Genomic DNA, 27,856 nt, shown 5'->3' with positions numbered 1-27,856 from the left:
ACATAAACTAGAATTCATTCAATATATATTATCGTAAATGCATTTATCAAAACATTTTTATCTTAATTGTTATTACATTTATGATTCTTATATTATTACCATTATTATTTATTCCACATGTCCTAAATATTCTAATTAAATTGCGTAAAATTTCAATAATTAAATTACCAACATAACAAACGCAATTACGGAGTCGCCGTTGTCATGCCGATGCCGTTAGCATTCGCGCTTCTACAAAGATCATATTCGATGGTATTTCTAACCTATGATAATGTAGTCAGTACTATCGTAGTTAGTTTGATGACATGGCACAATATAGATATCATTTTTACATTTTAATAATGACTTTAGAAAATTAACAAGTCAACGAAAAAGCAGACAATATATAACGTACATTATTATTAGTTTTAAAAATGGAAGCAATCGCGAGAATCTCGAAAGCGAATATCGTGCAAGCCACAAGAAAGCACACAGCCACCGTATTTTTCTTTCACGGTTCTGGTGAGATAACGATAATTTTCTCAGACATCAATGACCAAATAAATGACGAGATTAAAACATCAAAGTAAAATGATATAACCTCTGATTCGATTAGTCGTTGCTAAGTATGCCTTTGACATGATTAATTTTGCAGGTGGCACGGCAGAAGACATGAAGGAATGGGTTGATATAATTAACAGGGAAAAACTGCAGTTTCCGCACATAAAGTTAGTTTACCCTAGCGCACCCAGTCAGCCTTATACACCTAATAATGGGATGGTAATCAATTAAAATTAATCCTGAAATTAATATTGCTCACCTATATAACATTAAAATTCCAGCATGTTAGCAGAAAATGATTCCTAATGATTCCTAATTAAATAATTAATATGTAAAACACACATTTGAGACCTTCAGACAATTATCAAGGAAATCTCTGGGATTAAACTCACTTTTGTTTTTTTTGTAATCATTCTTTGTAACATCTTCCATGACGAAATGTACACTGAATGTACACTTTAGAAAATTTTTATTCTAGATGCAAAATGTATGGTTTGATCGCGTGGCAATAACTAATCAGGTGCCGGAAGATCTAAAGTCAGTTGATTCCATGTGTCAACACGTATCGCTACTGATCAACAAAGAGGTAGAAGATGGCATTCCTCGTGATAGAATAATTCTGGGTGGTTTTTCCATGGGTGGTTGTCTTGCACTGCATTTAGCGTATAGGTTCAAGACAGCTGTAGCTGGTTGCTTCGCTATGTCCTCCTTTCTCAATAAGGGATCTGCAGTATACGAGGTAACGATACTCATGTAACGAAACCACAAACAATTTACAAAGAGCGAAGCACAGATATTTCTAAGAAAATTGTATCAATCTAAGATGTAACGTGCATAATATTTGTTCACTGGAAAAAGCTTACAAAACTTAACTGCTGAATTGTTTTTTATTGATACAATTGCAGCACTTAAAAGCTAATCCGGAAGATGCTAAGATACCACTTCTTCAGTATCATGGTACGGTTGATACTCTAGTCCCAATCGAGTGGGGTGAGGAGAGTGCTAGGAATCTAAAGGAGCTTGGCGTGAATGTAGAATTTGTGCCGCTGGAGCGAGTCGAGCACGAGTTGAATCGCAAGGAGATCCAAGGTTGGAAAGATTGGCTCCTTGATCTCTTACCAGACAAATAACGTATAATTGATTGTTATATAAGTAAAGATATCGATCTTTATCTTATATCTTTCTAATATTAAATCCTCTTTATTATCGACCAAGCTGACAAATGCAAATAAAAATGAGAAACACTACGTTTCAACTTAATTCTGGTCCTTATCAAGTGTTAAATAAGCAGCGTCAAAAGTCATCCTTAACAGATGATGACCTAATTTTTTAAATAGTCACTAACTTCCAAAAAGCACGTCTGTGCTCCATTATAGCAGCCAAACAAGGATTTTTTTATTTTTATTTCTACTTGCCAGCTTGGTCGACAATAAAGAGGATTTAATATTCGTTAATTTACTGGCGACGAAAAGGCTTCGTTCTGGATTATGGACTTATATCTTTCTCCTTATGAGATATCTTGTATGATATCTTTATGTGATTTGTTATTGGCATGTTACTAACCAACATGCAACACACTGTGTGATATTGTTATAGTTTGGGAAGTTGTGTATGGGAGTAATATATCAGGTTTTTATCAGAATTACAAGAATTATATTTCATTTACCGAAAAGAATGACAAATTTGCGAAAGACCCTGACCCACAATGTGACAAGGTAGATCGTACTGCTACATCATAGTTAAACAATTATAGTATCTGCACGTCATGAATAATATGTCAAGTCACGAGATCGATAAATTTGCCCCCGACCTTTGAAATATTTAAATTGTCTCACATCTTGTTACCTCTCATTACTCTTTCAACAAATTTCGTAATTTTTTTTAATACATATTACCTATAAAGTATTTAATTAAAAGTATCCGAGACGAATAAAAAATCATATAAGAAGAAAGAAATTTATATCGAATACACAGATACACGTTCTTACGCATGATCAAGATCACGATATTAATATTGCATCAAATTTGTCAATCTCAATAAATTTCATGCATTAAAGAGCCATTTTATTAGAAGGAAATTGAAGTTTATTGTTCAACGTAATTTCGTGCAATGAGGGAGACAAGAGAGACTGTTGAAATGTTTTTGCATTCTATGAATACCTCCATTATTAAGTAAACTGGGAATTTGAATAAAATCGATGTTATCCGCTTGACCCTCTTTTCGCGTGAAACGAACGAGCGTGCCCCTATTGTTGATTATTCATTACGTGCCTCGAACAATCTTTCGCTCAGATCAATCATCTCAACCTTTTTGCTGTTTTTCAGAATATTAATGGACACAATATTTCAAGTTAATTGACTTTCCGCATCTGCGGAATGTGTATCCGATATTACGTAAATCAATGTTTTTTAATTAAATGTTTAATTTGTTAAATTTCTTTTTTTTAAGCACGAAGATTTTCAAGTCTTAGATATTCTTAGATTTTTAGATTTTTAAGTTTTCAGCTGTTTGATTTTAAAACTCCTAGATTTTGAGACTTTCGTCTGGGATTCGTAAAATTTTAAAGTGCAACGTTCGACTAATTCGAACGAATGAATCTGAATGAATCAGATTCTTGAGCTTCCACTTCTTTAAGGCTTTGCTCCCCCTAAGAGATCAACGTCACAATGGATCACAGACGGATGGACACTGATATCGCGTTGACGTCGTCGTCATCATCAGGGCGTTTGAACGTCGATGCTGTGGAAAAAAGTAGGTCCGCAGTGACGACACAGGGTGGCCGCGTTCGCCCTGACCTTCCCTTCCCGCTGTTCTTATATCTTAAAGTTTTGCACTTATCGTCGCTGCTTACTGTTGAACTAAAAATTGTACGTGTATATTTTTCGCAGATTCGCAAAATTGCATTATTTAAGAAATTTCATTTAATACAATAGAAATGACTAAGCACGTTTGGTTGACACATACGTGTATCTCAATTAAATAGTAATCCTGATAAACTTGTTTTCTTATGCGGTGAGGAAGACAAACTATTTATTTATTTATTCAAAAATGCTATACGAGATTCATTAATTTTGGAACAATTATTTTTCTTCTCTTTTATAGGAATTTAACGGCATAACGCTAAGTGGTGTTGCGCATGTTACAAGATATATGAAGAACACAATGAGTTCAGCCGTCGCACGCTATCTTTGCAGACACGCTATTCCTTTCGTAATACTTTATTTCGAATCTACAAGAATTATTTTGTTCTAATAACGTTGCCATTAATCGTTTAATTTTAGACTGTCTAGTTTCGTCGATCATGCAACTGTTCGCGCATAAAAGTCTTTAAAGTGCCGTTAAAATGTCGCGTCGGAGATCAGGGTCGCTCGTTCCCCTCATCTCCTCGTTTCTCTGCCTTTCCGCGTGCACCTGCACCGATACGCGTGTGACGAGGGTGAGGAAGACAAGGTGCCGTCGACGAGTCCATCGGCGACGAGTGCGCAGTGAAACGAACGGGGCGAACTGCGGCGGCGAGGTTGCTGCGCCCCTCGGGTGGCCCTGTGGGGTAGAAGGGGTGGTAAGTGGCCTTAGACTGGCCTGGCGTCGCTCTCGCATCGCATCGCACCGACATCGCACCGTGACACCGATGTGCGTTCCCGTCGCTGTGTATCGACTCGCAGAGAGATATAAAATGCGCGTTATCAGTCATTAGTTCACCGCGGAGAAACATCTCGCGAGTGCCTGTCGACGTGCATTTAATGTCGAATCGATTGTTCGAGGGCGTGCAGAGACTCGTGAAGGATGAGGGTGAAGGAAAATGGATTGCTACGTCCTTTGAGCTAAGAATATTCCTGTAGGGAGACATCTTTAAAAAAAGGAGAGACGCGCGCGCGCACACACACGAGATATACACACGTGTAATACGTGCACACTGAGCGACGGGCTTACATTATAAAACGTATCGAATCGATATTCGACCAGGAGTTTCTGCTGAGTGAACGTGAACCATAACAGAATCTTCAGAAGAATAGATGCGTGAATAAAATCTTTTCGATGAATGTACATCCGCGTCACCATGAATGAGTCTCTCTGACGAGCGGAACGAGACGGGATCTTGTTGCACTAAAACAATAAGCGTGAAATGTGCATCATTGCGGGAGGCAGCTGCGTGTATTGCTGAAGATGCATCGAGTCATTGATACAGCTACTTTTTTCGACGACGAGTGATGAGGTAATTCTAGAGCTTAAGAAATTTATTATACTTGGGACTAAATGGTTTTCTCTCAGCGACATCCGGAGAACGATTTAAATGCGCACTAAGCGATGCAAGGTACGATGTGTTAATTATTGATAATGTTTTTAATAATGATAATTGCATCCACATAATAATACTAATTGCCGCCAACGTTATCATGCTCCGATCATGATGTGATGTCTGAATAGCACGAGGCGTACTAATTAAATTAATACGGTAAAAGGTAGACTGAATCAGACACGATATTTTCATCGATCGATCTGTCACAATGAGGAAGCAACTCCTCGGTATCATCTTCCGGGTGCGTCCGAGGACGCGCCGGTGAACGGACGGTATCGACAGTAAATAATATGGCGCGTGTTGGCCCGCAGTCGATGACGTCAAGGACCGAGTGATATGTCGATGGTTCGATGTAGAGAGAGAGGCTGGGCAACGAAAGTGGATACAACGAAATTTCCCAGAGGACGAACAGCGAATTTCCCGAAGGAGCAGCTTCGACAATCGTGTTGCAGGACTGGGAAGCACGAGGAACGTATTCCCCAGGTCGTCGAGGCAAGCAAAGTAAAGCTCTCTTATCCGTTTGTGACCGCGTGCTCCGTTTTTGAAAGAACCCTTCTTTAAGGGGAAAGAAATAGCGGACGATATTGAAGTAAATCATCATTTTTAAATGTCTTAAAAATTTCTTTTATATGAGGAAAAAGTTGAATACTGTGATACTTTAAGAAGCGCGAACGGGCCCAAAGAGATAGAAGACGTAATATGATCAATTGCGCATTTTTTGAAGAGAATCTCGGTACATTTTTCTCCTCGATTTCCCGAGGTCTTCAAAATTCTTTTTACGCCCGATAAATGCGAAAAATCTCAAGAGAGAGGAGAGAATTCCCGGGTTGATGTGTCTATCGCATATTTTTCACTTGAGAGATTTCATACCACCTCGACAAATAGGGCGGACGCCTGAGAGACGTTGCAGGGATAAATCAAGATAAATCTCAGAGAAAGAGGGAGAAAAAGAGAGAGAGAGAGAGAGGTGCGGAGCGTTCCAAGGGGTTGCAGTATATCGAGTGCAAAGTTGGCGAGAGGAACGGAAGGAGCGAGGTCGCGACAAGTGACGTTTTTCTCGATTGGGAAATAAAGATATCGCCGAGGAGCAGCAGTAGATTGATACACACAAAGTAGGAGGACGTGAAAATAGGTCAAGAGTGTCTTGGCGATGGCAGCGTGGCAGTTTCCACTCATCGTGCCCCGCGTTGAGTAGATTGCGAGAAATCAACGCGCGAGTAGCGCGCTGTATCGAGTGTTGTCGCGCGGATTACATCCGACCCGAAGTAGACGGGTCCTTCGAGTGGCTGGAAATAGACCTGAAAACTGTGTCATTAGGGTAATATTAATGTACCTGAGATAATGGATTCCAAATCCAACGACTGCTTCTTTCGCGACTCGAGGAGATCGAGATAAGTATCTGTGAATCCATCGCGACCTTTAATACGAATTGAACTCGTGTATTTATTTGATATAATTAAGAAGTTTTGTTACTTAGTGCAAGAAAGGACGATCAACGATTCGTAAACTGAGGACATACACGAGGCGTTTTGAATTTTTCACTCATAAATGCGATATTTATTCATCTCATTCTACGATCAATGAAAGATCTATAGATCCGTTTGGCTGTCAATGCCAAGACCAACACGTGAAAGAAACACAATGACACCAATATCGAACTGATCCTCGCGGGAACGAGCTTGAAATACAACAGGCACAACGAGGTGAGGCACGCAAAGCTTGTTGATGCGCTTAACGACGCATCGACGGAAGAAATGCGTCGTTCATCGCAACAGGAGCGCTTCCGGTCGTCGTCGATCCACGCGCTGAAGTTCGCACGTCGTCGATGTGATCGCGCCGTCGTTACCATCGCCGCTTCCTTCGAGGAGACGTAGTCGTCTCCTCTCTCTCGCCTCGGCGGAGGGATCCAACGAATTCCCAATCATTTTCATGGTTTACGGATCGCGCAGAGTCACGGAGACAGCAACCACCACGGGGCTCGCTTGGCTTCACAATATCACCGCTCAAGGTATATTATCTTCATTTTATTTCTCAGTAATACTCAATATATATAATACTGCTTATATAATCTTGTACACTAAATTCTCTGGCTTCTTACAAGATATTTTGCCTATTTTGTTTTAAGCAGTTGTTACATTTTTATTTCTTCGCGTATTACTCATTTTAGTTCTGGAAAATTTTTAGAATTTTTATTGTTTCAAGTAAAGCACGATAATAATAATAAGTTGGAGGTAAATTTATGCTACATTATATTATACACGTGATTTTAAATTATAAATATGTAGCATAATTATGCAACATAACATGTAATTCGTGTTATAAACAATAAAAATTCACAATTTAATTTTGGAATACAACAATATTTCGACTACGCATTACTTGCACCATAAATCTATTGAGCTGCAGAACCGCTTAATTTCTTATCAGGTCGCGTTTGTGCTTTTTAACGATATCTTGAATCGCACTGCTGTGCCGGTCGCTAGGAGATTAGGTACATTGTTGTAAAACTTCTTTACACGCGAGGGCATGATTGATCGACTGTGTCTGATACTTGCCCTACTCTCTCACCTGTGATGCCTGTGTAATATATTACGATCACCGCATAAAACGTCACACTTTCACCTGCCGTCCATCGTCCAGGGCGAAAACTATGAAATTCGAGCTATTAGCATAAGAGAGAGCCCAACGCACGTAACAGTTTCCGCCGGGCGTTTGCGTAATAATTCATCGTTATTCATAAGGCGTACGTTAATTGTAAGGAAGCGACGTGACGCTAAACTTCAAGAAGAAAGAATTCGCAAAGCCTCGTGCTATTTTATCCATTTTTTCCGATGTAATTTTGACTTGAGATTTAATTAACAAAACATCGTAGAAACAAAATTAGAAAATCATTATTTAATTAATTGTAGGCGAAATGAGCAACAGCGGTGGATTCGGGGTTGGCGTCGGGGTCGCTGGCGGACCGACCCTCGCGGCTGCTCAGCAGGGTCAAGGAGTAGCTGCCCTCCTGGTGATGCTAGCCGTTCTCTGCTTCATCTTCGCGTACTGCTGCTGGGGCGCACCTTTCTGCCGGTCCCTGTGCAGGCGGCATTGTTGCTGTCGCCTGGAGGATCCAGAGCCGGACACGCGGTTCGGTAGCAGCGACCAGACCATGGTAGCAACGCCGACGATCATCCTTCTGCCGCACGGCAGAATGCTCGTGGTCGACGGCACGATATTCACGCAGTTTCAAACCGATCCCACTGGTAAGGTCCAAGATCTTTTTAAGCTTCCGAGATGAATAGATGAAATAAAGATAATTTCTGTCTGGCAGGTCTGGACTTGGTGGAACTGGGCGACAGCGTGCTACGCGCACAGAGAAATCCACGGAGTGTGAATCGCCATCAGTTACAGAGCAGTCAGGGTAGCATTCTCGAAATGGACGCCGAGACACCCAGCAAGGACAGTTTGGGGTCTGTCGGTTGCTTCCCGCCGCCCACTTACGAGAGCATCTACGGCAAAGAAGAGACCGACATGCCTCCCTCTTACTCCGACATTCTCTTGCACAGGTACACTTTTATATCTTTTAATGGAAAAATAATTCTTAAAATTTTTAAGTAACTTTTAATATTATTTTTTCTCCATTGCATCCATTAATATTGTTAATTTGAAACTATCCTGCATGTAACAGCAACATGAACCGCAATTACTAGCTATTACTATTTCCTAAATTTAATTTGATTTTCAGATTCGCAAATCTGCCGCACGAGATCGATATGCGCGGTTACTGTCGCGACAGCAAGGAAGAGATTGAGATGCAGAGCCTAGACAGCTGCCCGCACATCATCGGTAACCCGCTGAGCTCGATGCCCGGGTACCATCCCTACGCCACGGTGACGAGCCTGTCCAGCTTGCAGAGTTATCCCCGGCGGAATGTCTCGCGCAATCCGTCCATTATCAGCAATCCGCTGGACAATTTCTACGTGGACAACGAGCTCGGTCTCTATCGACTCAGTCGTGAGACGATGCCGCGCGTTTCCAGCAACGACGCGAATCTTGAGACCTTCCGCGCGTCACACGACGAGATCTCGTTCCGCGTGCCGCTTGACGAGAACGAGAATCATCGGCGTGCCACTCGAAATAATCACCAAATTGTCGGCAATGAACTGATGAACACTAGAAATCGCGCCCGTAGCGCGACTAGATTAGGCCAGGACAGTCGTAGGAGTTCGCTGAATCGCGACGGGGACCAGCATCAGGTCTTTGTCAGATTGCCCGACCCTGAGGAGGTCGAAGTTGCGCGAGATAGGCGCGGCGATGAGGATCAGCGGTCGCCCCGGGTGTACCGGGAAGATCAAAATGTCAGGAATCCGCACCTGGATCATTCCCAGCTGCAAGACGACGTGAATCGTAACGTCGTCAACGACGACCCCAGGTACTTCGCGAGGGGCAGGCGACTGGAGAACGAGAACAGGAATCAGGAAATCGAAACCGAGGAATCTCAGTATCCTGACGAGGAGGCGGGCAACTTCGGCGCGCTGGCCGACATTCGCGAGAGCAGAGTGTAATCGAATTTACAATATACAAATAATTTCCTAAGATAATAAACAGGGTTTGAGTCAGATTTAAATTAAATTCGAGATCGAATGTAAGAAGAATTTTTTCGAGTAAAATTTTACTCACTCGTTAAGTGCGTAGCAAAATTACTTGTCTCTATTATTCGCATTAGGAATTTCCGAAGGAGTAATTCGTAACTCATATTAATATTATTGACTCAAGTCCTTTGTACTAACGTCTCGCACGATGAATAAAGAATGCATGAATATCGTGTGTGACAAATGAAAATTGTTGCGATAAATTTCTAGGATAAGTTATGAAGCTGTCGCGCATTCACGAATTAAAATCCCAGAGTTGAAAATTTGAAGCCAAGGCGAGAGATGATGAGAGTCGTAAGATAAGTATTGTTACATGTACGGAGGACGTACAATGATGTTATAATTGTACATATACGTGAGACAATATAATAACTGTACATGTGACAGTCTAATAGAATTCATCGTACATACCGCGTGCAGCATGTTTCTGGCAAACGATTGTGCCGTACAGAACTGAACAACGATTTACATGGCGGGAAAAGAAAGGTTTTGCGTGTAACACTCGAAGAGAACGCGAAGGTGTTTTGAGACCTGAACGAAATATCGAAATATCGAAAATGTATCTTACGAATGTATTTGTTATTCTCTTACAAAGCGATGTACATAGATAAGAAAAATGAGTATCATGCGGTCAATTGCGTTAAACCTGCGCGAATATTATCTACTTTCCTGATAAAGAAACATCGATCAAAAGCGCAAGATTAGCAAATACTGTGCAATGCAAGACACTTTCATATGCTTGTGTTTAAATCTAGCATAAGGATCACAGCAAAATTAGCTCAGTCCGTCCAGGCTTCAGCAAGCGCACTTAAGTTTCCACGAGCACCATCGATAGAATATTAATCTTATTAGCGATCGATTTTTCTTCTCGTGATATTTTATACGTAAGTTAAGCAGGCATCTCACAAGTGCTATCAAGTGATCGTTATCGTTTGCTTCTTGTATTCTCGATTGTAGACACCGCACTTTTCTCAGAACTCGCAAGTGCTACTACTCACACGTTGGACGTATTGAGCGACTTTAGTATTTCTGGAGAACGACAAAGCGGATGTGAAAGCTGTGGCAATTAAGGGAAAAATTAAACGAGACGCGAGGATTCCTATTTAGAAAATAGGACGGGTTATCGAAACTTTCGCAGAAGAGGATATCGATAATCGAGTACAGCGAGAAATATATATATTATATATATATATATATAAATATAAAAAATATTTCAGAAAGTGGACGCGATAAATAGCGGTTGGATTTAGATACACTTCTTGTGTACCACACACACACACACACACACACACATTATATATGTAAAATAATTATAGAAAGAATTAAAAAGTTGTACACGTTGTCACTGTTGCCGTGTAAGAAGAAACCATCGATCGAAAAATGCTAAAAGAATAAAATCCTGCGTGAAGCATAATATTGTGTGCCTTCCTAGTTTTTAAATCGCTAGATGAAGAATATATACATAAACTGGATGGGATTTTTGTTTCATGATAGCTGATTGTTTTTTACGACCAAGCTTATTTTCCCTTGTTTCAAATCTGACAGTGATGGAACGATAAAAAAGGATCTGTTTTATTTTAAGATAGATAGAATTATTCTATGGAAGAAAAATATAATATCATCAGATATAAACGATATTAATAAATAGTCTCGTAACGAGAAATCTATTTAGAATTTATACTGTACATATGTATTGTTATACTAATTATAATAGGTATATATACACACCGATTGGAGAATAAGAAACGAGAGGCTAAAGCTATAAATGCACAAATTGACAAATTGAATAATTTATAGGATCTTTAATTCAGAATATCTGCATATTTATTCCAAAAAAAACTATGAATATAGTCGATATCGATATCTAATTAACTAAGTAATTGCATTACTTACGCTTCAAGATAATGAATTATACTAACTGTACATTTGAAAGTTTTTTAATCTTTCAATAAATCAGCAATTCATTGACACTCTACCTTCTAAAGATGAAACTTTCAAACGTGCAAAATCAAATCTGGATTCTGTAATGTTCCTTGCCAATTTTCCTTTAACAGTTATTATTGTTGGCTTTTTACAGCAATTTATGGCAATTCCTAGTTCCCGATAAGGCGTTCACAAATTCAAACCTTTTATAACCTGATTTTCTGGGTTTTCAATCACTGTCCATCTCCTCGGGAGCAGAAGAATCCTCTTCTTCGGCATCCCTCTTATCCCAGTCCTTCAACTTGGCCCCCATGACGAAGTCATCTCGAAGGACACTCCAAATCTTATCGTTCTTGAAACAAATTCTCATTGTTATGCACAATTATACGTTGCGATGTAAAAAGAAGAGAAGAAACGTGTACCAATAGATACCATAAGGAAAGAAATGTACCAATAAACGCAATTATATATGTACATGATCTTGATAAATGCATTAAAAACTTTTCATCTATTAACGTTATATCACAGAAAAATTTAATCCAATTCATGCGAAGACACTTACTTTGTTTTTGTTACTTTGTACCGTACTTTCTTCCACAGTCTTGTCAGATTTAACCGGATTATCGACTGGTACGCTTTTACTGCCACCCATGAGAATATCGAGGAAGGCATTTTTATCGATGTTCTTGAGCACCTGCTCGCGTTTCCTTTCCAACGGTCCTGCTCGCACCATTTTCTTCCTGATGTCTGTTTGTTGCTGTTTCACTGCGTTGAACAATTGCACAACGCCTCTGAGAAATACGATGCAGATAGTTTATTAAACGAATAAGAGACAACAGAGAAAACAATTTACGAATATATTACTTCGTGGCTATCTTTTGCAGCATTCTCTCACGTTCCCGATCTGTAATGGACGGTTTGACCCTGACGCCAAGACTTTTCTCCCTTATCCTCAGCTTAGCTGGTACAGTCTGATCTACTGTTTTAACACCAGCTTCTTTTGGATCGGTTTTCTCTTCCTTGCCAACGACTTCGAAGGGCACGTCTTCTTCCTCCTCTTTCACTTTTACGTCACACAATTTCTTTGCTTTGGCCAGTACCACTGTCTTCTTTCCTTTCGGCCTATTTGCTTTTAGAATCTTTTGCATAACATCCGCCCATCCTGCATTCGAAGTGGACTCAGCATCGTGCACTTGCATCGGCTCACTTGCGTCTCCCTCCATCCCTGAGCCGTCAGATTCATTTTCCTCCTCCTCATAATCACTATCGTCTCTTGCGAAGGTTTTAACGCTCTCTATTTCATTGGTTTTGAATTTAACTGCAACAAAATAGAAGTTTAACTGAAAGCTTAATTTTTTGCCGATTTGTTGCCAGTTTATAATTTAATTTTTATTATTAAACAGTTAGAATGTAGGAATACTTGGTGTGCCTTAGGAAATTACTATTTTTCGTTATCTTATAATTTTGGAGTATAAAATATTATAATTTATAAATTATAGCAAATAATTTAAAACAAATAAACTATTTCCTGTGAAAATTCCTAATTTTCGAATACTTTTTACACCCATTAAATCCAAAGATAATTTTTACCTCGTGCTTGCTTCAACAAGCCTTCGTTTTTCGCGGAAGTTTCTAATACTTTCATTGTTTGCACCAAGGAACACAACGATTAGGAAGCGACAAGCGTTAATATTTAACTAATTAAACGCTTCGCAATAAATTGTTACTTGCTACTTTGTTAATAAAAGGTAATAAGCTACAACAAACATATCGTAAACAAGAACACATGTGAACGCACGCGTTTGCCACTAATTGTACCAGGTTATATCACGCGTATCGCAGTAAATGTCGATTGTGCTGCCACCCAGCAGGAAACTCAAAAATCATCTTTTCACTAGGAAACGACGGGTAATTCAAATTTGTATATCTTTTAGAAATTTCTAATTCATTTCTAATTCATGACAAAAAGAAGAACTGGCACTTGGCAGATGAGTGAACAAAATACGAGCATGCAGGGAACCGAGATTTCCACGATTAAAGAATTGCTCGTCGCAACTTGTGCGAATCGATAATAAAAAGTACATTAACATTTGCGATCGATTTGCATTCGATGTAATTCGTTTAATGAAAAAGTATTCTAGCAAGGTGTTCTAAAATTAAAACTAATAATTTCATAATTTAAGAAACACTCGATAGTTGCTGCGTATTATTCAATATATTTTCATCGCGACGAAGCCGCCGGGACTTTGCGACGAAGAGAGATTAAGCGTGTTGATAATAAGCCTGATAATTGACGTGCGATTATCGTTGTTTCGCGTTCTCTCGCTCGTTTCGAACGGCCGAGGCGTCGCATGAGCGACGACACACATGTCGCGCACGAAAGATGTCGAATCTTTATTTTTAGCATCGTGCGCTAAGAACTTTATCCTGTCAAGTCGTCTCATCTCGAAGTTTAAGACGCAGTAACAGTCACGCCGCGTATCCGCTTTTTCGTGTTTTTCTTATGTAAATCGAGAAACGTGAAGCAAAGTACGAGCATAGAGCATATATGTTCACAAAATAAAGAAAAGTATTTATGTGGAAAAGTACGTACAGCTAGCTCGAAGGAACAGATTTCTGATGATGAAATACGTGTGACTGTTTACAAAGTAGAATTGCAACATATAGTAAAAAAATAACATTGCAACATATAATTTCCAGGAATGAATGAAGTACATTACTTCACGACGTTATCAATAATTTACTCCCTCATTAGTTTAATATAGAATATCATTAAGAATGTTAGAAAATAATGTAGTGTTTAGATAACATATAGTTTTATACGTTTGCTAAATATAATGCGCGTGGGCATGTGTAAATTTATTTAAATTATATTATTTTAAATTATATTGAGAATTATATTATATTAAGAATTCTCCGATTTAATCTTTCGCGCACTCGATGAAAAATAATAAGACGGAATTGAGTTTAATGAAAGCGTTAACTAGGCACTTCCTCTTTCCGAGAAACAACGGCTGTGCTGAAAAAAAAGACATGATTCAAATTGTGCTTCCCAGTGACAACTGAGTCCTATTATTGCTCGCACGTTCGTTATATGCGCTGTCAATTGTTTCATTGCGCTGATTCCAGTTAAATTGATTAAATACACGTTCCAGTTCACCTTGCAATTGATATTCGCCAGTCAGCCAGTGGTACACGTCATCACCTTGCTTTTGTCTCGATTCACCGTCTCCGTGCATCGAGTAAAGAAATGCACAAAGGAGACCAGTAGCGACCTGCGCTATGGGGAATGAGGAGCAGGAAGAGGAAACAAAAGAGCGGATACATTTTTCCTCCCCCGTCAACATCCGTAAATATTTGTCCATTTCATTTCACGCGGAAAAGACGAAAGCGCATCTCCAAGCAATTACTTTCTTCTCTCTCTGTCTCTCCAACGCCTACAATATGCCTATATCTATTCTGTTCTAGCAATAAGCACGGAAGGGGTAACGCGAAGCGCAGCTAGAAGGAACGGACCTGAGGCATCGGCGACAGCGCGTCAGTCAGACAGCCGCGGTCAGTCGCGAACGGCGATCCGTGAGCGTCGTTCAGTCGAGCAGGGGCGATCGAGCGAGCTGGAGCCTGGAGTGCGTCGACGCACGTAAAATGGCAGCGCGAAGTCGCACGGGTCCCCTCGTGCTCCTCCTCCTGGTCTGTTGCATCGGGTTGCACTCGGTGCGAGCGAACCCGGTGAACATCCCGTTGAACCGGGTGCCGACAGCGCTGTGGCAAAAGGCGTGGAGGGCCCTGAACGATCATTCGCCGACGCATCACCTGTACGCGCACGGCACTCTGATAAACGCGCAGGAATTGGTGAGTTACGCCCGCATCGCAGATCTCTCTCTCTCTCTCTCTCTCTCTCTCTCTCTCTCTCCTGTGGATGTGACATCGCGTCGTTGACGGACGCACCTGACACTCTTTGTACGTTCTGAAAATCATCTTACGGATGAGCGCATGAAAGCTGTCGGATAATCCCTTTGTTCAACGGCAAATAGCATGTATCGAAAGGACTGGGGTTTGCGGATGTAATGCGTCATCACAAATTAATTACGTTACCAGCATCGGGAATGAAGGATCATTCGGCAGATGTGCAGTCCAATTACCTCGAGTGATAATCGGATAATCGCAGCGGACGCGCGGAGATACGTTCGCGCAAAGATGCTAAGCAAATTAAATCCTTTGTTTACCGTTGAAGTCGTCAACGCGACTAAAAATAAGATTTTAAACCTCACATGTCCAGGTATCACGTGGACAGCAATGTAATCTTTCAGCTGATAAAGTGAGATTATTCTTAGCAAAACAATTATAACGCAATAATGGAATATAATATAAGCTTACAATATTATGAAAAGACATTTCATGCTTGTTTGCATAATGTTAAAAGCTTGCATATTTGAAAAATTAATAATTTATTTTATTAAACGATTGTCAAAATAAAAAAATTAATAATTTATTTATTAGACAATATTTGTCGAAATAAAAAAGCTTGAGAGATAAATTTGAATTAAATCGAAATATACGATTATAAAGTTTTAGCAGAATAATGAAAGTTTTATATGCCATGCGAAAGATAAGAAAAATAGAAACACACGAGTTATTCGATTTCCATAAATTGGTATTAGCTTTTAACGCAATTCTCTAAGCACTCAGATAAGATAATACTTTATTTCATTTGCCTGATTGACATAAATATACATAAATGTAATAAATGAATGTGCAAATACGTTCTTCCATTAATGTTAGCATACAAGCTGAGCGTCGGGATATATTTCTGTGCCATGTACTCTGGGGTGTGATAATAAGTAGAGATAGTAATGTTCTGGGTTATCGGGTCAAGTTATACTCTTCTGCTGGAAAAATACGTGGAAAAAGTATGTTACTACGCAGTAGAATACTGTCTTCGTAAACTATATGAGTCTACTATGGTAGAATAATTATCACGACCAGTGGCTTATTATTCCAAAACTATCTATGACCATATCTGTTATAAAATCATTACGAATGATTACGATGGCTCACGTTTCGTTGATCGCAACGGCTCATGCTGCATTCAACGTAAATAGATAAATTTCTTATTGTTATTATCGCAGGAGGAGCCGCCTTATAAGATATACAAGTTCACCTACGATCTAAGTCCAATATGTGGCGCGGAATCCTGCCCCAAGGAAGCCTGCACGATCGACCTGAAGGAAGACGAACAGGGCGATATAGAGACACTGAACGATTCCATTCAGTGCATGTACTTTTACCCAGCCGACGCGCAGAACGACATGTCGCAGGAGCAGCAGAGCTACCAAGAACAGGACGATTCCCAAGTGACTCAGGAGAGTATGGCCGAGCAGGCGAATAACAATCGAAGCGTTGAGCTGGATCACGAGATCCAGGAGACCGGCGACGAGAATATCAAGCCATTCATCGCCATGCCCGCTACCAGCAGCAATTACTGCCCCGGCTGTCCGTTCGAGCTGAATCCGAATCTGCCGGGTCTCCTCGTCTTCGGCGAGAAAGCGTTGAGATCGATGGACGAGCAAAGTGCAGGCGACTACAAGCACAAGTTGATGAGCATCGTGAGAGTCACCCGCTCGGTACCAGTCTCGTCCAACGTGATACAGTATCAGCTGCTGCTGCTGATAGGTGAGTCCGAGTGCTTGAAGAACGCCCTGGAACAGGAGCAAGAGTGTCCGCTGCGGACAATCGTCCCGACCAAGCTGTGCTTGGTCACGTTCGAGCAACGACCGTGGCAGCAATCGTCCCTCCGAATCACCAAAAATAACTGCACGGATGCGGAAAGCGCAACCAGCGCCAATAGCGATCACTCCCTGCGACCGAGCTTGGAAAGCCACTCTTTGGTCACGGTCAAGTACAATGACGAGCAACCATCCCGCACCGAGGTGATCGATGCATACGAGGGCTTGAAGGACATGCTGGACAATTACACCCGTGTGCCTTCGATACCGTCGAAGGAGCCGGAGGAAGCTGCGGTGACGGAATCCGCGATCGGGCGAGTGGTGTTAAACAGAAGCGAGGATGACGAGAAGACCAGGAGCTTCGCGGACAAGAAGAGGGAGTTCAACGAATTCTTGGAGGATTTCGATTTGCCCGTTAAAGTCGAGGACGCCACACCGGACACGCGTGAGGCGGTAAAAGAAGAGAAGTTCCAGCGAAAGAAGGTGCCCACGGACGATTATAAAGTGGAGAAGGCCAACGACAAAGGCGTCGTCAGTAGGAGGAAACGATCGCCGACAGGCTTGCCTGGTGGGACCAGGCCGGTAGCTGTGGATGATCCCGAGGTCAAACTGTATGCCGGAAAAGCGCTGCAGAAGGTGTCCGCGGAGTCGGATAGCGCGAACGAGCCATTTATGGTGGAGATTACCGAGGCGACTGTTCAGGTGGTATCTGGCCAGCTGTACAAAATCAAAGTCAAGCTCGGCACCAGCAACTGTCCAAAAGGCACCAGCGAAAACTGCGAATTGCTGGCTGACAGCGAGGTGAAGGAATGTTTAATAACGGTGTGGTCGCAACCCTGGTTGGATCATGGCTCACCCCGAATAACGGTGGATTGCCCGCCGCCGGCTGGCGACAGAAGGAAGCGGTCGTTGCGCGGCGCACATTACAGTGAAACGATGAAACAGATCGGCGACGAGGTGGGACTCGACGCGCTGTTTGATCAATTTCTGCGCGCGTACGAGCGTCCGTACGCCACAGATCCGGTGGAGCGGGAGCGACGGTTTCAGATATTCCGCGACAATTACAACACCATAAAAATGCTGCGGGAAAACGAGCAGGGAACTGGCCGCTACGGCATCAACAAGTTTGCCGATATGTCGCGCGAGGAGTTCCGGAATTACCTGGGCTTACGACCGGATCTGCGATCGGAGAACGACATTCCGCTACCCGATGCCGAGATCCCACAGGACGTCGAGCTGCCGCCCAACTTCGACTGGCGAGCAAAGGGCGCTGTAACTCCGGTGAAGGATCAAGGTGCATGCGGCTCGTGCTGGGCGTTCTCGGTGACGGGGAACGTTGAGGGCCAATACGCGATCAAGCACGGCAAGTTGTTATCGTTGTCCGAGCAGGAGCTCGTGGATTGCGATGACCTGGACGAGGGTTGCAACGGTGGTCTGCCGGACAACGCGTACAGAGCCATCGAGAGGCTGGGCGGCCTCGAGTTGGAGACGGATTATCCTTACGAGGCGGAGAATGAGAAGTGTCATTTCAAGAAAAAGTTGGCTAAAGTACAACTGGCTTCCGCCGTCAATATTACGTCGGACGAAACGCAAATGGCACAGTGGTTGGTGAAGAACGGCCCGATTTCGATTGGCATTAACGCCAACGCCATGCAGTTCTATATTGGCGGCGTGTCGCATCCCTTCAAATTCTTGTGCAATCCGAAAAACCTGGACCATGGTGTACTGATCGTGGGATACGGCGAAAGCAGTACGTATTTATGAAACGGCGAAAACAGAACTTCCGCTTTTCCTCCGATACAGAAATTTCGTTGTAAAAATGTTACTAACTTTCTTTAAATTTAAAAACTACTAAGAATTATCTTTTCGTTTTCTTTACGATATTTTATATTTCCAATTTGTCTTAATAATATAACTTTCTCTGTTTCTTGTGACTCATTTTTCTAATACAAAACTCAATATTCCGTTTTCAGGAAATGCATTTTTCAACAAAAGAATGCCATATTGGATCGTCAAGAACAGTTGGGGACACCATTGGGGCGAGCAAGGATACTACAGAGTTTACCGCGGGGATGGTACTTGCGGACTCAATACGATGGCCACAAGCGCCGTGGTTGTTTAATACTCAGATTGACTACATGAATAAGTTTATCATGACAATTAACTTATATTCGTTCTAAACGAAGTTATACATTATACATATATATAAAGAGAGTGAGTGAGAGAGATATTCTTTTTCTACTAACTTAACGTCGATTTTGAAACTAAATTCGTTTGTCTGCCAAATTTTCGACTACTCCGACTTAATTTTGTTGCCAATCCGCATCATATATACGGGTACATATATAATATGCATTTGATACTTAGATTTTGCAAGTATTTGACAAGCATATAGTCTAGAGCTGGTTAGGTATATATTGTTTAATTTTTCTTAAATTTTAATTCTCTTTCTCCGCATATTCCACTGAAATGAAATTAACACAGTCATTTACGACAATCCTCTACTCATTTGTTGAAAAGTTCAAAATTACGTTATACAATAAGTCATTAATGTTTTCCAAAATATTCTAGGATATAATATAGATAATTAAAAACTTGTTATTACGCTGAAACTAGAGCACTGAAAAATGTTAAATAATTTCGCAAAATTTTAATCATATCCTTAAATGATAAAAAATTAGGATAGAAAATTTCTAATATACCTGTGTATTTCGTTTTAAGTTTGTTAGACGTAGCCAGCATTTGTCTTAGATTTTATTACACGATTTTAACTCGCAAGTTTTTGAGAAAGTTGTCTTAATAAAAAAAATTTAAGAACAAAAAAGATTGTATGAAAGTAAACGAAATGCGAGAAAATGTTCAATCTTTACATAAACTTGAACATAAACATCTGTACGCAACATAAAATGGTACTAATTCCCGAAATCATGTCAATTTAATATATTCGAGGTCTGATATACTTGAGTAAACATTTGAAATCTAACAATTGATGTCATTAAAATCCCTTTACTCGCACTCGAAATCAATTTACAAAGTTTTATATTTTTATCTTGTCTCAAACTGCAAGATTTATATATATATATATAATAATAAATCATTTATTCAATTTCCAATCACAAATAATGCAGATATATGTAAGTAATTGGAATATTTAAAAAACACATAATGAATAATCATGAAATTATATTGTGATTTTGTCATTTCACGTCACTTATACTTCAGAAAACGTTTATTTTTTAAAATCATTAAAAGACGTTGCGATCTAATTAATAATTATTAATAGTCATTACTGAAATGAGATTAATATCGTTTTATGCGCCAAAGTAACAAGCTTGTTGTTAATGAATGACCACAAGTTTCAAATGATGAAAACTAACGAACATGATTTTCAATTAATTAATAAAAGGTATCCTCGAATATCCTGCGCTAGTTAATTAAGCTCGTTCGATTATGGTGACGAGTATCATTACGTGGGGAAATTTAACAAAGAAAAATCGAGCGGATAATGATCCGGAACGATCATAACTTGTTCACGGAGAGCAAACAGCGATTTGTTACGACGGTTTATACAAACTTTGCGAGTGCATACGTCATTTGCAATGCGATTAATACGTTGCAGTGCATCGTAAGATATAGAAAGTTGTTGAAATTCGTATATATTATGCAATAATTATTGCAGGATCTATAACTTTATTAATTCTTGCGGGTTTAATTCATCCATTGAACCCACGTTTTCACATTCAACGCTTTGAAGTGAACACACACACATATATATATATTTATATATATTGGAAATCCTAGGAAATCTGTACACCACTAGCAAGATTTTACGCTTGTTCGCTTCGATAAAATTTTTCGATATCTTGAAAATTTAATATTCACCTGAGATTTTGTCATGAATAAATTTTCCAAGTCTTTGGTATTTTTTTATATAACAAATACGACTAACGTAACTTATGATTTTATCATAAGACATTTTACAATTTTGTCTCTTTCTCAAAACAATAGTTATAATAAATTATCATTTATTAAGTCGGGGATTTTAATGGAACGAGATATATGAGAACGATATTATGTAAGGAGTGAAATTCTGCTAGTGGTGTACAGTTCATTCGATACAGATAATACATATTCATGCATATGACACCAAGTATTTGATACAGAAAGAGGCCGTTGTAATAATCAACAACACACACGCTCACGTCAGGATACCGAGGTACTTGGACAATTAATAACTTCGCTTCCTCTTGATATCTAAGTCGTCAAATCGACAGAATAAAACACTAGAAAATGTACAGTAGACACAGTTAACCATAGTCTTCTAACATGGTTCTTAGGGATGTTTACGTGATCGATATTAATAGTAATTGTAAGAGCCCCACTGATTATAAGGTCCGTAAGCCTGTGGTCCACCCTGGCCGTACTGCCAATTCTGATAGTTTGCGTAATTCGGATCTGACGGAGGTGGATACTGCTGATAGCCTTGCTGGTAGCCACCCTGACCGCCGTATTGTCCACCCTGGAACTGTTGCTGCGACTGGTACGGCCCGCTCGGGCCACTGCTGTACTGGTATGAAGACTGCGAGCCCATCGATGGTGGAGGTGGCACGTTCGACTGATCGGTCTTGACTTTCTTTGGAGGCGAAGAATCGCTGCAATATGTGTGATAAAATCATTTTTTATCGAGAGAAATTCAATATTTTTCAGCATTACAGTTGGAGTCAATTTTTTTTTAAATACTTACGTTTTGGTGTCGTCGCCCTTGGTCTTCTTCCTCTCTTTCGCCTGCTTAATGCACTTCTGGAATTGCTCGTGGGCCTTCAGCACTTGCCGGATATCGGGGCTGAAGTCCTCCAAGAATTCTACCTTGCGCTGCGCGAAGAGCACTCTTTGCTCAAGGTCCGCGTGTTCCCTCTCTATGAACATATCCATGTAACCTACTATTTCTTGAGTGTCTACTGGTGCTCGTTGCATGCCTAGGTCTATCAGCTGCAGGTATAGCCTAGGATTGTCTTTGTCTTTGTCTGTGGCCTGCAGGAAAAATAACGTACACGTTAGCTAAGAAAATACGAGTCGAATAAACGATTGAGATAGCGACTTCCGCATTTACACGTACCTTCATTAGCACTTTAATCGCCTTGTCGACGTCGTTCTTCACTTTACACAGGAACCGTGCGTACTTGACGGCAATATTATTTGCGATTGTCCTGTTCTTACTGTTGCCGATGTAATTCTCGTATAACGTGCACGCTTTCTCGAGGTCGCCGCGACGGCGTTCCAAGTTTATCCGTCGGTACGCCACTTGCAGCAAGTTCGGTAACACACTGTCGATATTCTCTAATATGGCGGCGGCTTTCTCGAAGTTATCCTGGCCCTCCTCGAAGATGGCCCACTGCAGATGCAGATTCGGTTTCTTCGGGTGATGCACCATGCAAGCTCTCGAGTACACGTCACGGATTTTTTCTGTGTTCTCTCCCTTCAACGATTCCAAATAGCGCACGAACTGAAAATGGAAATATTTAACCACTCAACTCTGCACTTGATATCATTAGCGACGGGTACACCGTCTGACATTTACTTACTCGCATCCAAAACTCGTCATAAAGCGCGCAAGCTATAAGACACCTCTCGAATAGGATGACTATCCGATGCTGATCCTTCTGCTCGATCTCGAAATCGAGATACTCCTTCCAGTTCTTTAATTGGCACCGCTCCAGTGGTTTCACGTGGAAGTACGGTCTCTTTATCTGTCGACCACACATTGTGCGATTACGAAAAACGTCCTGGACGTCACGCGAGTCAAATTAATAAGTATCATTCACTCGACATGAAGTATTAATGCATTTGAAATGCTTTGGTAATTTGGAGAATATATTTCGATTTTTTACTTACTACGCAAAAGATTGTAAAAGAGACTTCTGTATATTACAACGAATCCACATTTACTGCGCGATTAGGTAGTTCTAGAATTATGGTGAGAAATCGAAATGAGTTTTTCGTTCATTTGCCAACGGTAAAAACCTTTCAGCGTGATGAATGCACAAAGATTCTATCTAACAGATTTATATCTAACTTTGTTCGAAACTGTAATTATAATGAATGTACATAAATCGATTGTTACGTACTCCCTCCTCGTACGACCATCTCGCAGCCACGGCGTTAACATTTGCTTTGTGCATTTTGCGCCTGCTGCTGATGATCTTCTCCCGAATGGCGCGCGTCTCCTCGTCGGTAGGCGGCACCTCGTGCGGCGGGGGCTCCTCGCCGGGCGGCGCGTCGTCGGCGGCGGATGTCGGGGCGACGTCGTCCGACTTGAGAAGAGCCTTCACCTCGGCGCGTAACGCGAGAAAGTCATCCACGCTGAGGATACGATTCGGCAGGTTGGACGACACGAATTCTTGGAAGGCCTCGAAGTGGGAGATGTAGCCGAGAGTGGGTGTCGACAGTAAGCGGTCGTACAGCGCTGTCACTCTGCTCAGACGTTTCCCATCCAGTTCCCATTTAATGTAGCTCTCCCAGAGACGATCTGATCTGTTGTCACGCAACACTCGTCAGATACTTTCATCAGTGAACATGAGCGTAAAGTGTAGATTTTTTGTTTTACCTGAATTCGAGCCCGCAAGCTTGTATGGCTCTCTCGTATTGCTCCCGGAGCTTCTCCTCGTCCTTTTCGTAGACGGTTCTACAGTGGTTGATGTAATGCAGCCACAGGTCGACGCTTAGCGAAATAGCTTTCAAGCCTTGGTCGAACACCTGCGGTAACGGATCCGTGGATCATATTTAGAGCAGCTTACAACTGATTGGGCTTATCGGCGGGTAGATCTTATACCTATTTTGCTTTTAGCTTTCGTTAAGCATTACGGTTTCTTTTTTTTGTTTTGTTTTAGCAACGTATACTCACGTATCGTACGCGTACTGTAAATAAAGAGATTTATTTAACACAGAGATTGCAGAGCATTGTGCATTCACCTTAGTCAGGGAGTGTTCCGATCTGGGCGCCACTGCGTCTTCCGCCAACTCTCTCTTGCTCCCTCTCTCTGGCACGTGCACGTGTCCTAAGTCTTTGTCTCTGACTTTGACTTAACACCCAACCCGACATATCTTACTTACATAAAGTAAGGGTAAGCGCATATCTTATGCTTAAAGTTTTTACAATACTTTCTGTAGTAAGCTATGTAAGTGTACAGATGCTTACAGTAGAGTATAACACAGTTGCTTTGTTTTGTTTTGCGTTTTTGCTGTTTCATTCGCGATAAGGCGCGCCGCAAGCATGGAGAAACAAACTAGCATCTCGTCATCTCGCTCGACTTACGTATCGGTACGGTAAAGTACTTGATATATTCGATATATATATCGATAAGACAGTAAAATATGTAATATAGCATTTTTGTATGTATCGCAGGATAATAATAATTAAATAAGTAGCGGAGAGAGTCGTATAGGTGCCGCAAGACGTGCTAGGCTGTTGGAAGGGAAAACCATATTTATGTGCGTGCACACTGCCCACGCGTCTTCCTAACTCGAGCTAGTTTCATTAGATTGCGTTAATTATAATGAGATCATATGATATAAGAGATAGCCTAACGAACATAATATACGATCGGACTCACCGTTTGGACATTTTCCGGGTTGCCCTTCTTCTTCTCGTAATCGGCGAACTTTCTCCAGTAACCGTAGCAATATGGATAACGCTCCAAGAATTTGGTGTAAGCTTCGCGCGCAGCCTCCGCGTCGTTCTGCAAACAGAAAATCGTGTGTTTAAGAATCATTAAAAATAATCAAAATAAAATAAAAATAATAGATAGAAAAATTCGAAAATTATAAAATCGAATTTTACGAGAGTAAAACGTCCATCCTTTTACCTACCTCTTGATCAACGTACTGCAAAAGGTACGTCCATCCCGTGAAGTCGGATGGATCCTCGTTGACAGCTTTCCAATACTTCTCTAACTCGGGTAACGTTTTCTTCTTCGGCGACGCCGGTTTTATCTCTGGTTTGTCTCCCGCGTCCGTTTCGCTTGACAAGGCGACCTTTTTCGCCGGGGTCTCGTCGTTGTTCTCGGACGTCGGCGAGCTGGGATCGTACTCTCCCTCGGCGTTCAATTTGCGTTTGGCTGGAAAAAAAAAATAAAAAACGTGTAAACAGAATTTTTCACTTCCACATTGCAGAGATTCGCGATAATACATGATATGAAGAAATCTCACTTCCGCTCTCTGCTTTGATTTTCTTGTCCGCGGTTTTGATCGTCGACTTTGCCCCAGCCTTCCTCTTTTTATCACCGTCCGGTGGCAATTCGTCCTCAGACACCGATTCTGTTTCGCCCAAGTCTGCGGGAGCGGCGACCGGTAACTCTTCGTCCGACACTGCCTCAGTCTCAGGCTCCTGTGCAGTCAAAATCATATTTGTTCCTAAATTTCAATGCTATTACGTCAGTTCTATACTGTCGTATGTCAATAAAATAACATATATCGGAAACGTAAACCTATCGCTTCTCACCTTGGCTGCTGCCTCGTTCGGCAGCTCATCCTCCGACACCGCCTCTGTATCGGGTTCAATTTTTTTCGCGTCATCCTCACTGACACCCTCTGCCTCCTCGTTTTCAGCCACCTCTGTTATCTCTATACGCGGCAAGGAGTCACTCTGCGACACTTCCATGTCGGGTTCCTCTACCTTGCCCATGGCGTCTACAACTTCCGACATTTCCTGTTGTGAATCGTCAATTTCCATAATTTGGATTCCAGTACTGGTATGCACGGATATACCCTCCGGAACTACCTCTTCCGTCTCTAGAATCTCATGTGTCACCGTGCTCCCGTCCACGTTAATGACTTCTTGGAAGTCGATCAGTACGCGTTGTTGGTTCGAGTCGTCGTTACTGATATCTTGACCCTCCATCTCCATGTCTCCGCGCTCAGCCAGCATTTCCACTTTGTCCATGCTGTTGTCTTCTGTAATTATGCCTTCCGCTCTCATGTTGGCCTGTAACAAATTAGTAGAAGATTGCATCGAGTACATAATATCGATACTTTTCACTTCCACTCGTATTCACTGATTAAATATACGATAAAACAGCAATGGTTTTCTTCTTTTCGTCATGAATCGGAAAAGAAAGATGACCAAGAATGGAACTATGACACGTGATGTCAGATTAGATATATGATTAGATATATTTATATAATTGTATATTACTACATCCGCGTACTCCACTTACCATGTCCTCCATATCTTGCTCCAGCTCCTCGCTCTGGCCCATGTTCATTTCTTGCATATTAGCATCCTCAGAATCCTCCAACTCCAAGTGCAACATGGGAGTATCTTCTTCACTGCGTTGCTCGACAATAATCTCCGACAATCGTTGCACACCATTTTCCGGTATATTTTCCATCATTGTTTCCTCCATCGTGGATGTTTCCTCCTGCAATCACGCAATCAGCTGTTTAGAAAATGTTCGTTTCCATATTATCTCTTGCATTTCATTATTTAAATAAATTATCATTTACACGTGTCGCATGGCAGAAAAGGCGACTTTCATCACAGCTAGCTTAACACCGAGTTAACACCTCAGCTCTCTGTTATCATTATTTCAATACCATAACAACCACTCGAGTCAGAAATAGTAACCTTACTTATTTTAGTCGTCGTATTTAATGGTGGAGCCAAACAATTATCCAATTCTTCTTCACTTGAAATGCAACTAATAATTACTTTACGTCGGCAACCGTTGCAGGCATCCTAATTACAACTCCGTTCGAGTAATTCCAAGCACAGATTGACGCAAGAAGAAAACATGAAGGGCGCGTTAAAAAAAGATGGAAGCACTTCGCCATTGCTTTAATTCACGGATAAGAGGACAGATAAGAGGGATCTAGTTAAATCACGATAGCGGCAATCGATGCCGGTGTAACCGGTTTCTCGAGTGGACTTGGGATCGTACCTCTGCCTCCTCGATCTCGTGGATCTTCCTCGGGGAACGCGTCGCTCTGGCAAGCAGCTTCTTCACCGGTGATTTCTTGCCCACCACTGTCTTGCGGGCACGACCAGACCTGGTGCGTCTGACTGGAAAGAAAAGTTCATCAAATATTTATATCATTTTACGTACATACGAGAGACGCCATTTCGCTGTAATGGCGACCGGGGGATGGGCGATCGCCGCCAGTCGCCGCACGTTTCCCGCAGACGCGCGGCTCCCCGGTGACGACCGGACGACTCGACCGGCCGAATCGACAGTTGGCGAGATTCCACGCTTACCTGGTTCAGCCAGAGCGATCTCGGCCTCGTCACCGGACGACATTTTTCTTCGTTCTTTCAACGTGGTCTCTGGAATGTACAGCGCAAAACTGAAGCGGAAAATGGCGGCGCGTGGTCGAACCAGGCTTACCAATGACGTAGTGCTACGTAGGCTGTAGTCCAGTTAGCGCTGCGAATGCTTCAAAACTACTTTCCATCCAGTTGATGTTTCATTTTCTATCCTTTTTCTTTTTTCGTATAAAGGTGCCGTTTCATGCAGCGAAATAATCGCCGCGAATGATGGTCACGTGATCATTCGCTGTTCGCGGCGAATTATTCGCTACTTGCTAAAAATCATTCGTAGCGAAAAATTTGCTGCATAAAAAGGCACCTTAAGAAGGAACAAATATTTCGAAGTCCAAGTGAATTTATTTGAAAGACAAAAAGGCAAGTGTTTTTTTTTAATTGAACTACGTTCTTAGCATTAAATTCAATAAAAGAACAGAA

At 41.4% G+C, this 27,856-nt stretch overlaps 4 protein-coding genes across 6 annotated transcripts; 2 read left to right on the top strand and 2 right to left on the bottom strand.

Moving 5' to 3' along the window:
• The first annotated feature begins 245 nt into the window (after nucleotides 1–245).
• Nucleotides 246–2,182, top strand: LOC105275847 (lysophospholipase-like protein 1). 3 transcript variants are annotated; one of them, XM_011332991.3, is made up of 5 exons: nucleotides 246–501; nucleotides 635–759; nucleotides 1,019–1,279; nucleotides 1,446–1,557; nucleotides 1,957–2,182. In XM_011332991.3, the coding sequence occupies exons 1-5, from the start codon at nucleotides 414–416 to the stop codon at nucleotides 1,971–1,973; spliced, it is 603 nt and encodes a 200-aa protein (XP_011331293.1). In that variant the 5' UTR covers nucleotides 246–413; the 3' UTR covers nucleotides 1,974–2,182. The 3 variants fall into 3 exon arrangements, with proteins under 3 accessions (XP_011331293.1, XP_011331291.1, XP_011331292.1); XM_011332989.3 differs by having other exon boundaries at nucleotides 247–501; nucleotides 1,446–2,182; XM_011332990.2 differs by having other exon boundaries at nucleotides 441–565; nucleotides 1,446–2,182.
• Nucleotides 2,183–4,102: 1,920 nt separating this feature from the next.
• On the top strand, nucleotides 4,103–19,243 carry LOC105275911. Its single transcript, XM_011333114.3, has 7 exons — nucleotides 4,103–6,846; nucleotides 7,748–8,083; nucleotides 8,152–8,386; nucleotides 8,566–9,381; nucleotides 14,884–15,247; nucleotides 16,525–18,871; nucleotides 19,095–19,243. The coding sequence occupies exons 1-7, from the start codon at nucleotides 6,768–6,770 to the stop codon at nucleotides 19,241–19,243; spliced, it is 4,326 nt and encodes a 1,441-aa protein (XP_011331416.2). The 5' UTR covers nucleotides 4,103–6,767.
• LOC105275846 (RRP15-like protein) lies at nucleotides 11,096–13,235 on the bottom strand. The gene is made up of 4 exons (XM_011332988.3): nucleotides 12,986–13,235; nucleotides 12,260–12,713; nucleotides 11,958–12,186; nucleotides 11,096–11,747 (listed from the first exon to the last, which is right to left on the bottom strand). The coding sequence occupies exons 1-4, from the start codon at nucleotides 13,038–13,040 to the stop codon at nucleotides 11,625–11,627; spliced, it is 861 nt and encodes a 286-aa protein (XP_011331290.1). The 5' UTR covers nucleotides 13,041–13,235; the 3' UTR covers nucleotides 11,096–11,624.
• Nucleotides 19,244–19,264: 21 nt separating the features above from the next.
• On the bottom strand, nucleotides 19,265–27,796 carry LOC105275849 (pre-mRNA-processing factor 39). The gene is made up of 13 exons (XM_011332993.3): nucleotides 27,371–27,796; nucleotides 27,057–27,178; nucleotides 26,334–26,537; nucleotides 25,619–26,101; nucleotides 25,327–25,504; nucleotides 24,988–25,235; nucleotides 24,732–24,857; nucleotides 23,726–23,874; nucleotides 23,247–23,652; nucleotides 22,704–22,868; nucleotides 22,238–22,624; nucleotides 21,866–22,152; nucleotides 19,265–21,773 (listed from the first exon to the last, which is right to left on the bottom strand). Exons 1-13 carry the CDS (start codon nucleotides 27,411–27,413, stop codon nucleotides 21,479–21,481), a joined length of 3,093 nt encoding a protein of 1,030 aa, XP_011331295.1. The 5' UTR covers nucleotides 27,414–27,796; the 3' UTR covers nucleotides 19,265–21,478.
• Nucleotides 27,797–27,856: the final 60 nt, after the last annotated feature.

This window comes from Ooceraea biroi, chromosome 11 (genome assembly GCF_003672135.1).
Source record: "Ooceraea biroi isolate clonal line C1 chromosome 11, Obir_v5.4, whole genome shotgun sequence".
Classification (NCBI taxonomy): Eukaryota; Metazoa; Arthropoda; class Insecta; order Hymenoptera; family Formicidae; genus Ooceraea; species Ooceraea biroi.
Note: the sequence above shows the minus strand (reverse complement) of the source record. Positions and strands in the feature narration are given on the sequence as shown.

Coding starts and splice junctions, on each gene's coding strand:
- LOC105275847 (XM_011332989.3), top strand. CDS start 414: ATGGAAGCAATCGCGAGAATCTCGAAAGCGAATATCGTGCAAGCCACA. Junction 502..634: donor ATTTTTCTTTCACGGTTCTG/GTGAGATAACGA, acceptor TTAATTTTGCAG/GTGGCACGGCAGAAGACATG. Junction 1,280..1,445: donor AGGGATCTGCAGTATACGAG/GTAACGATACTC, acceptor ATACAATTGCAG/CACTTAAAAGCTAATCCGGA.
- LOC105275911 (XM_011333114.3), top strand. CDS start 6,768: ATGGTTTACGGATCGCGCAGAGTCACGGAGACAGCAACCACCACGGGG. Junction 6,847..7,747: donor TCACAATATCACCGCTCAAG/GTATATTATCTT, acceptor AATTAATTGTAG/GCGAAATGAGCAACAGCGGT. Junction 15,248..16,524: donor TGATAAACGCGCAGGAATTG/GTGAGTTACGCC, acceptor TTATTATCGCAG/GAGGAGCCGCCTTATAAGAT.
- LOC105275846 (XM_011332988.3), bottom strand. CDS start 13,040: ATGAAAGTATTAGAAACTTCCGCGAAAAACGAAGGCTTGTTGAAGCAA. Junction 12,714..12,985: donor CTTGTTGAAGCAAGCACGAG/GTAAAAATTATC, acceptor ATTTTGTTGCAG/TTAAATTCAAAACCAATGAA. Junction 11,748..11,957: donor TACAAAGTAACAAAAACAAA/GTAAGTGTCTTC, acceptor ATTTGTTTCAAG/AACGATAAGATTTGGAGTGT.
- LOC105275849 (XM_011332993.3), bottom strand. CDS start 27,413: ATGTCGTCCGGTGACGAGGCCGAGATCGCTCTGGCTGAACCAG. Junction 24,858..24,987: donor TGCAGTACGTTGATCAAGAG/GTAGGTAAAAGG, acceptor TTCTGTTTGCAG/AACGACGCGGAGGCTGCGCG. Junction 22,869..23,246: donor GATGGTCGTACGAGGAGGGA/GTACGTAACAAT, acceptor TGTGGTCGACAG/ATAAAGAGACCGTACTTCCA.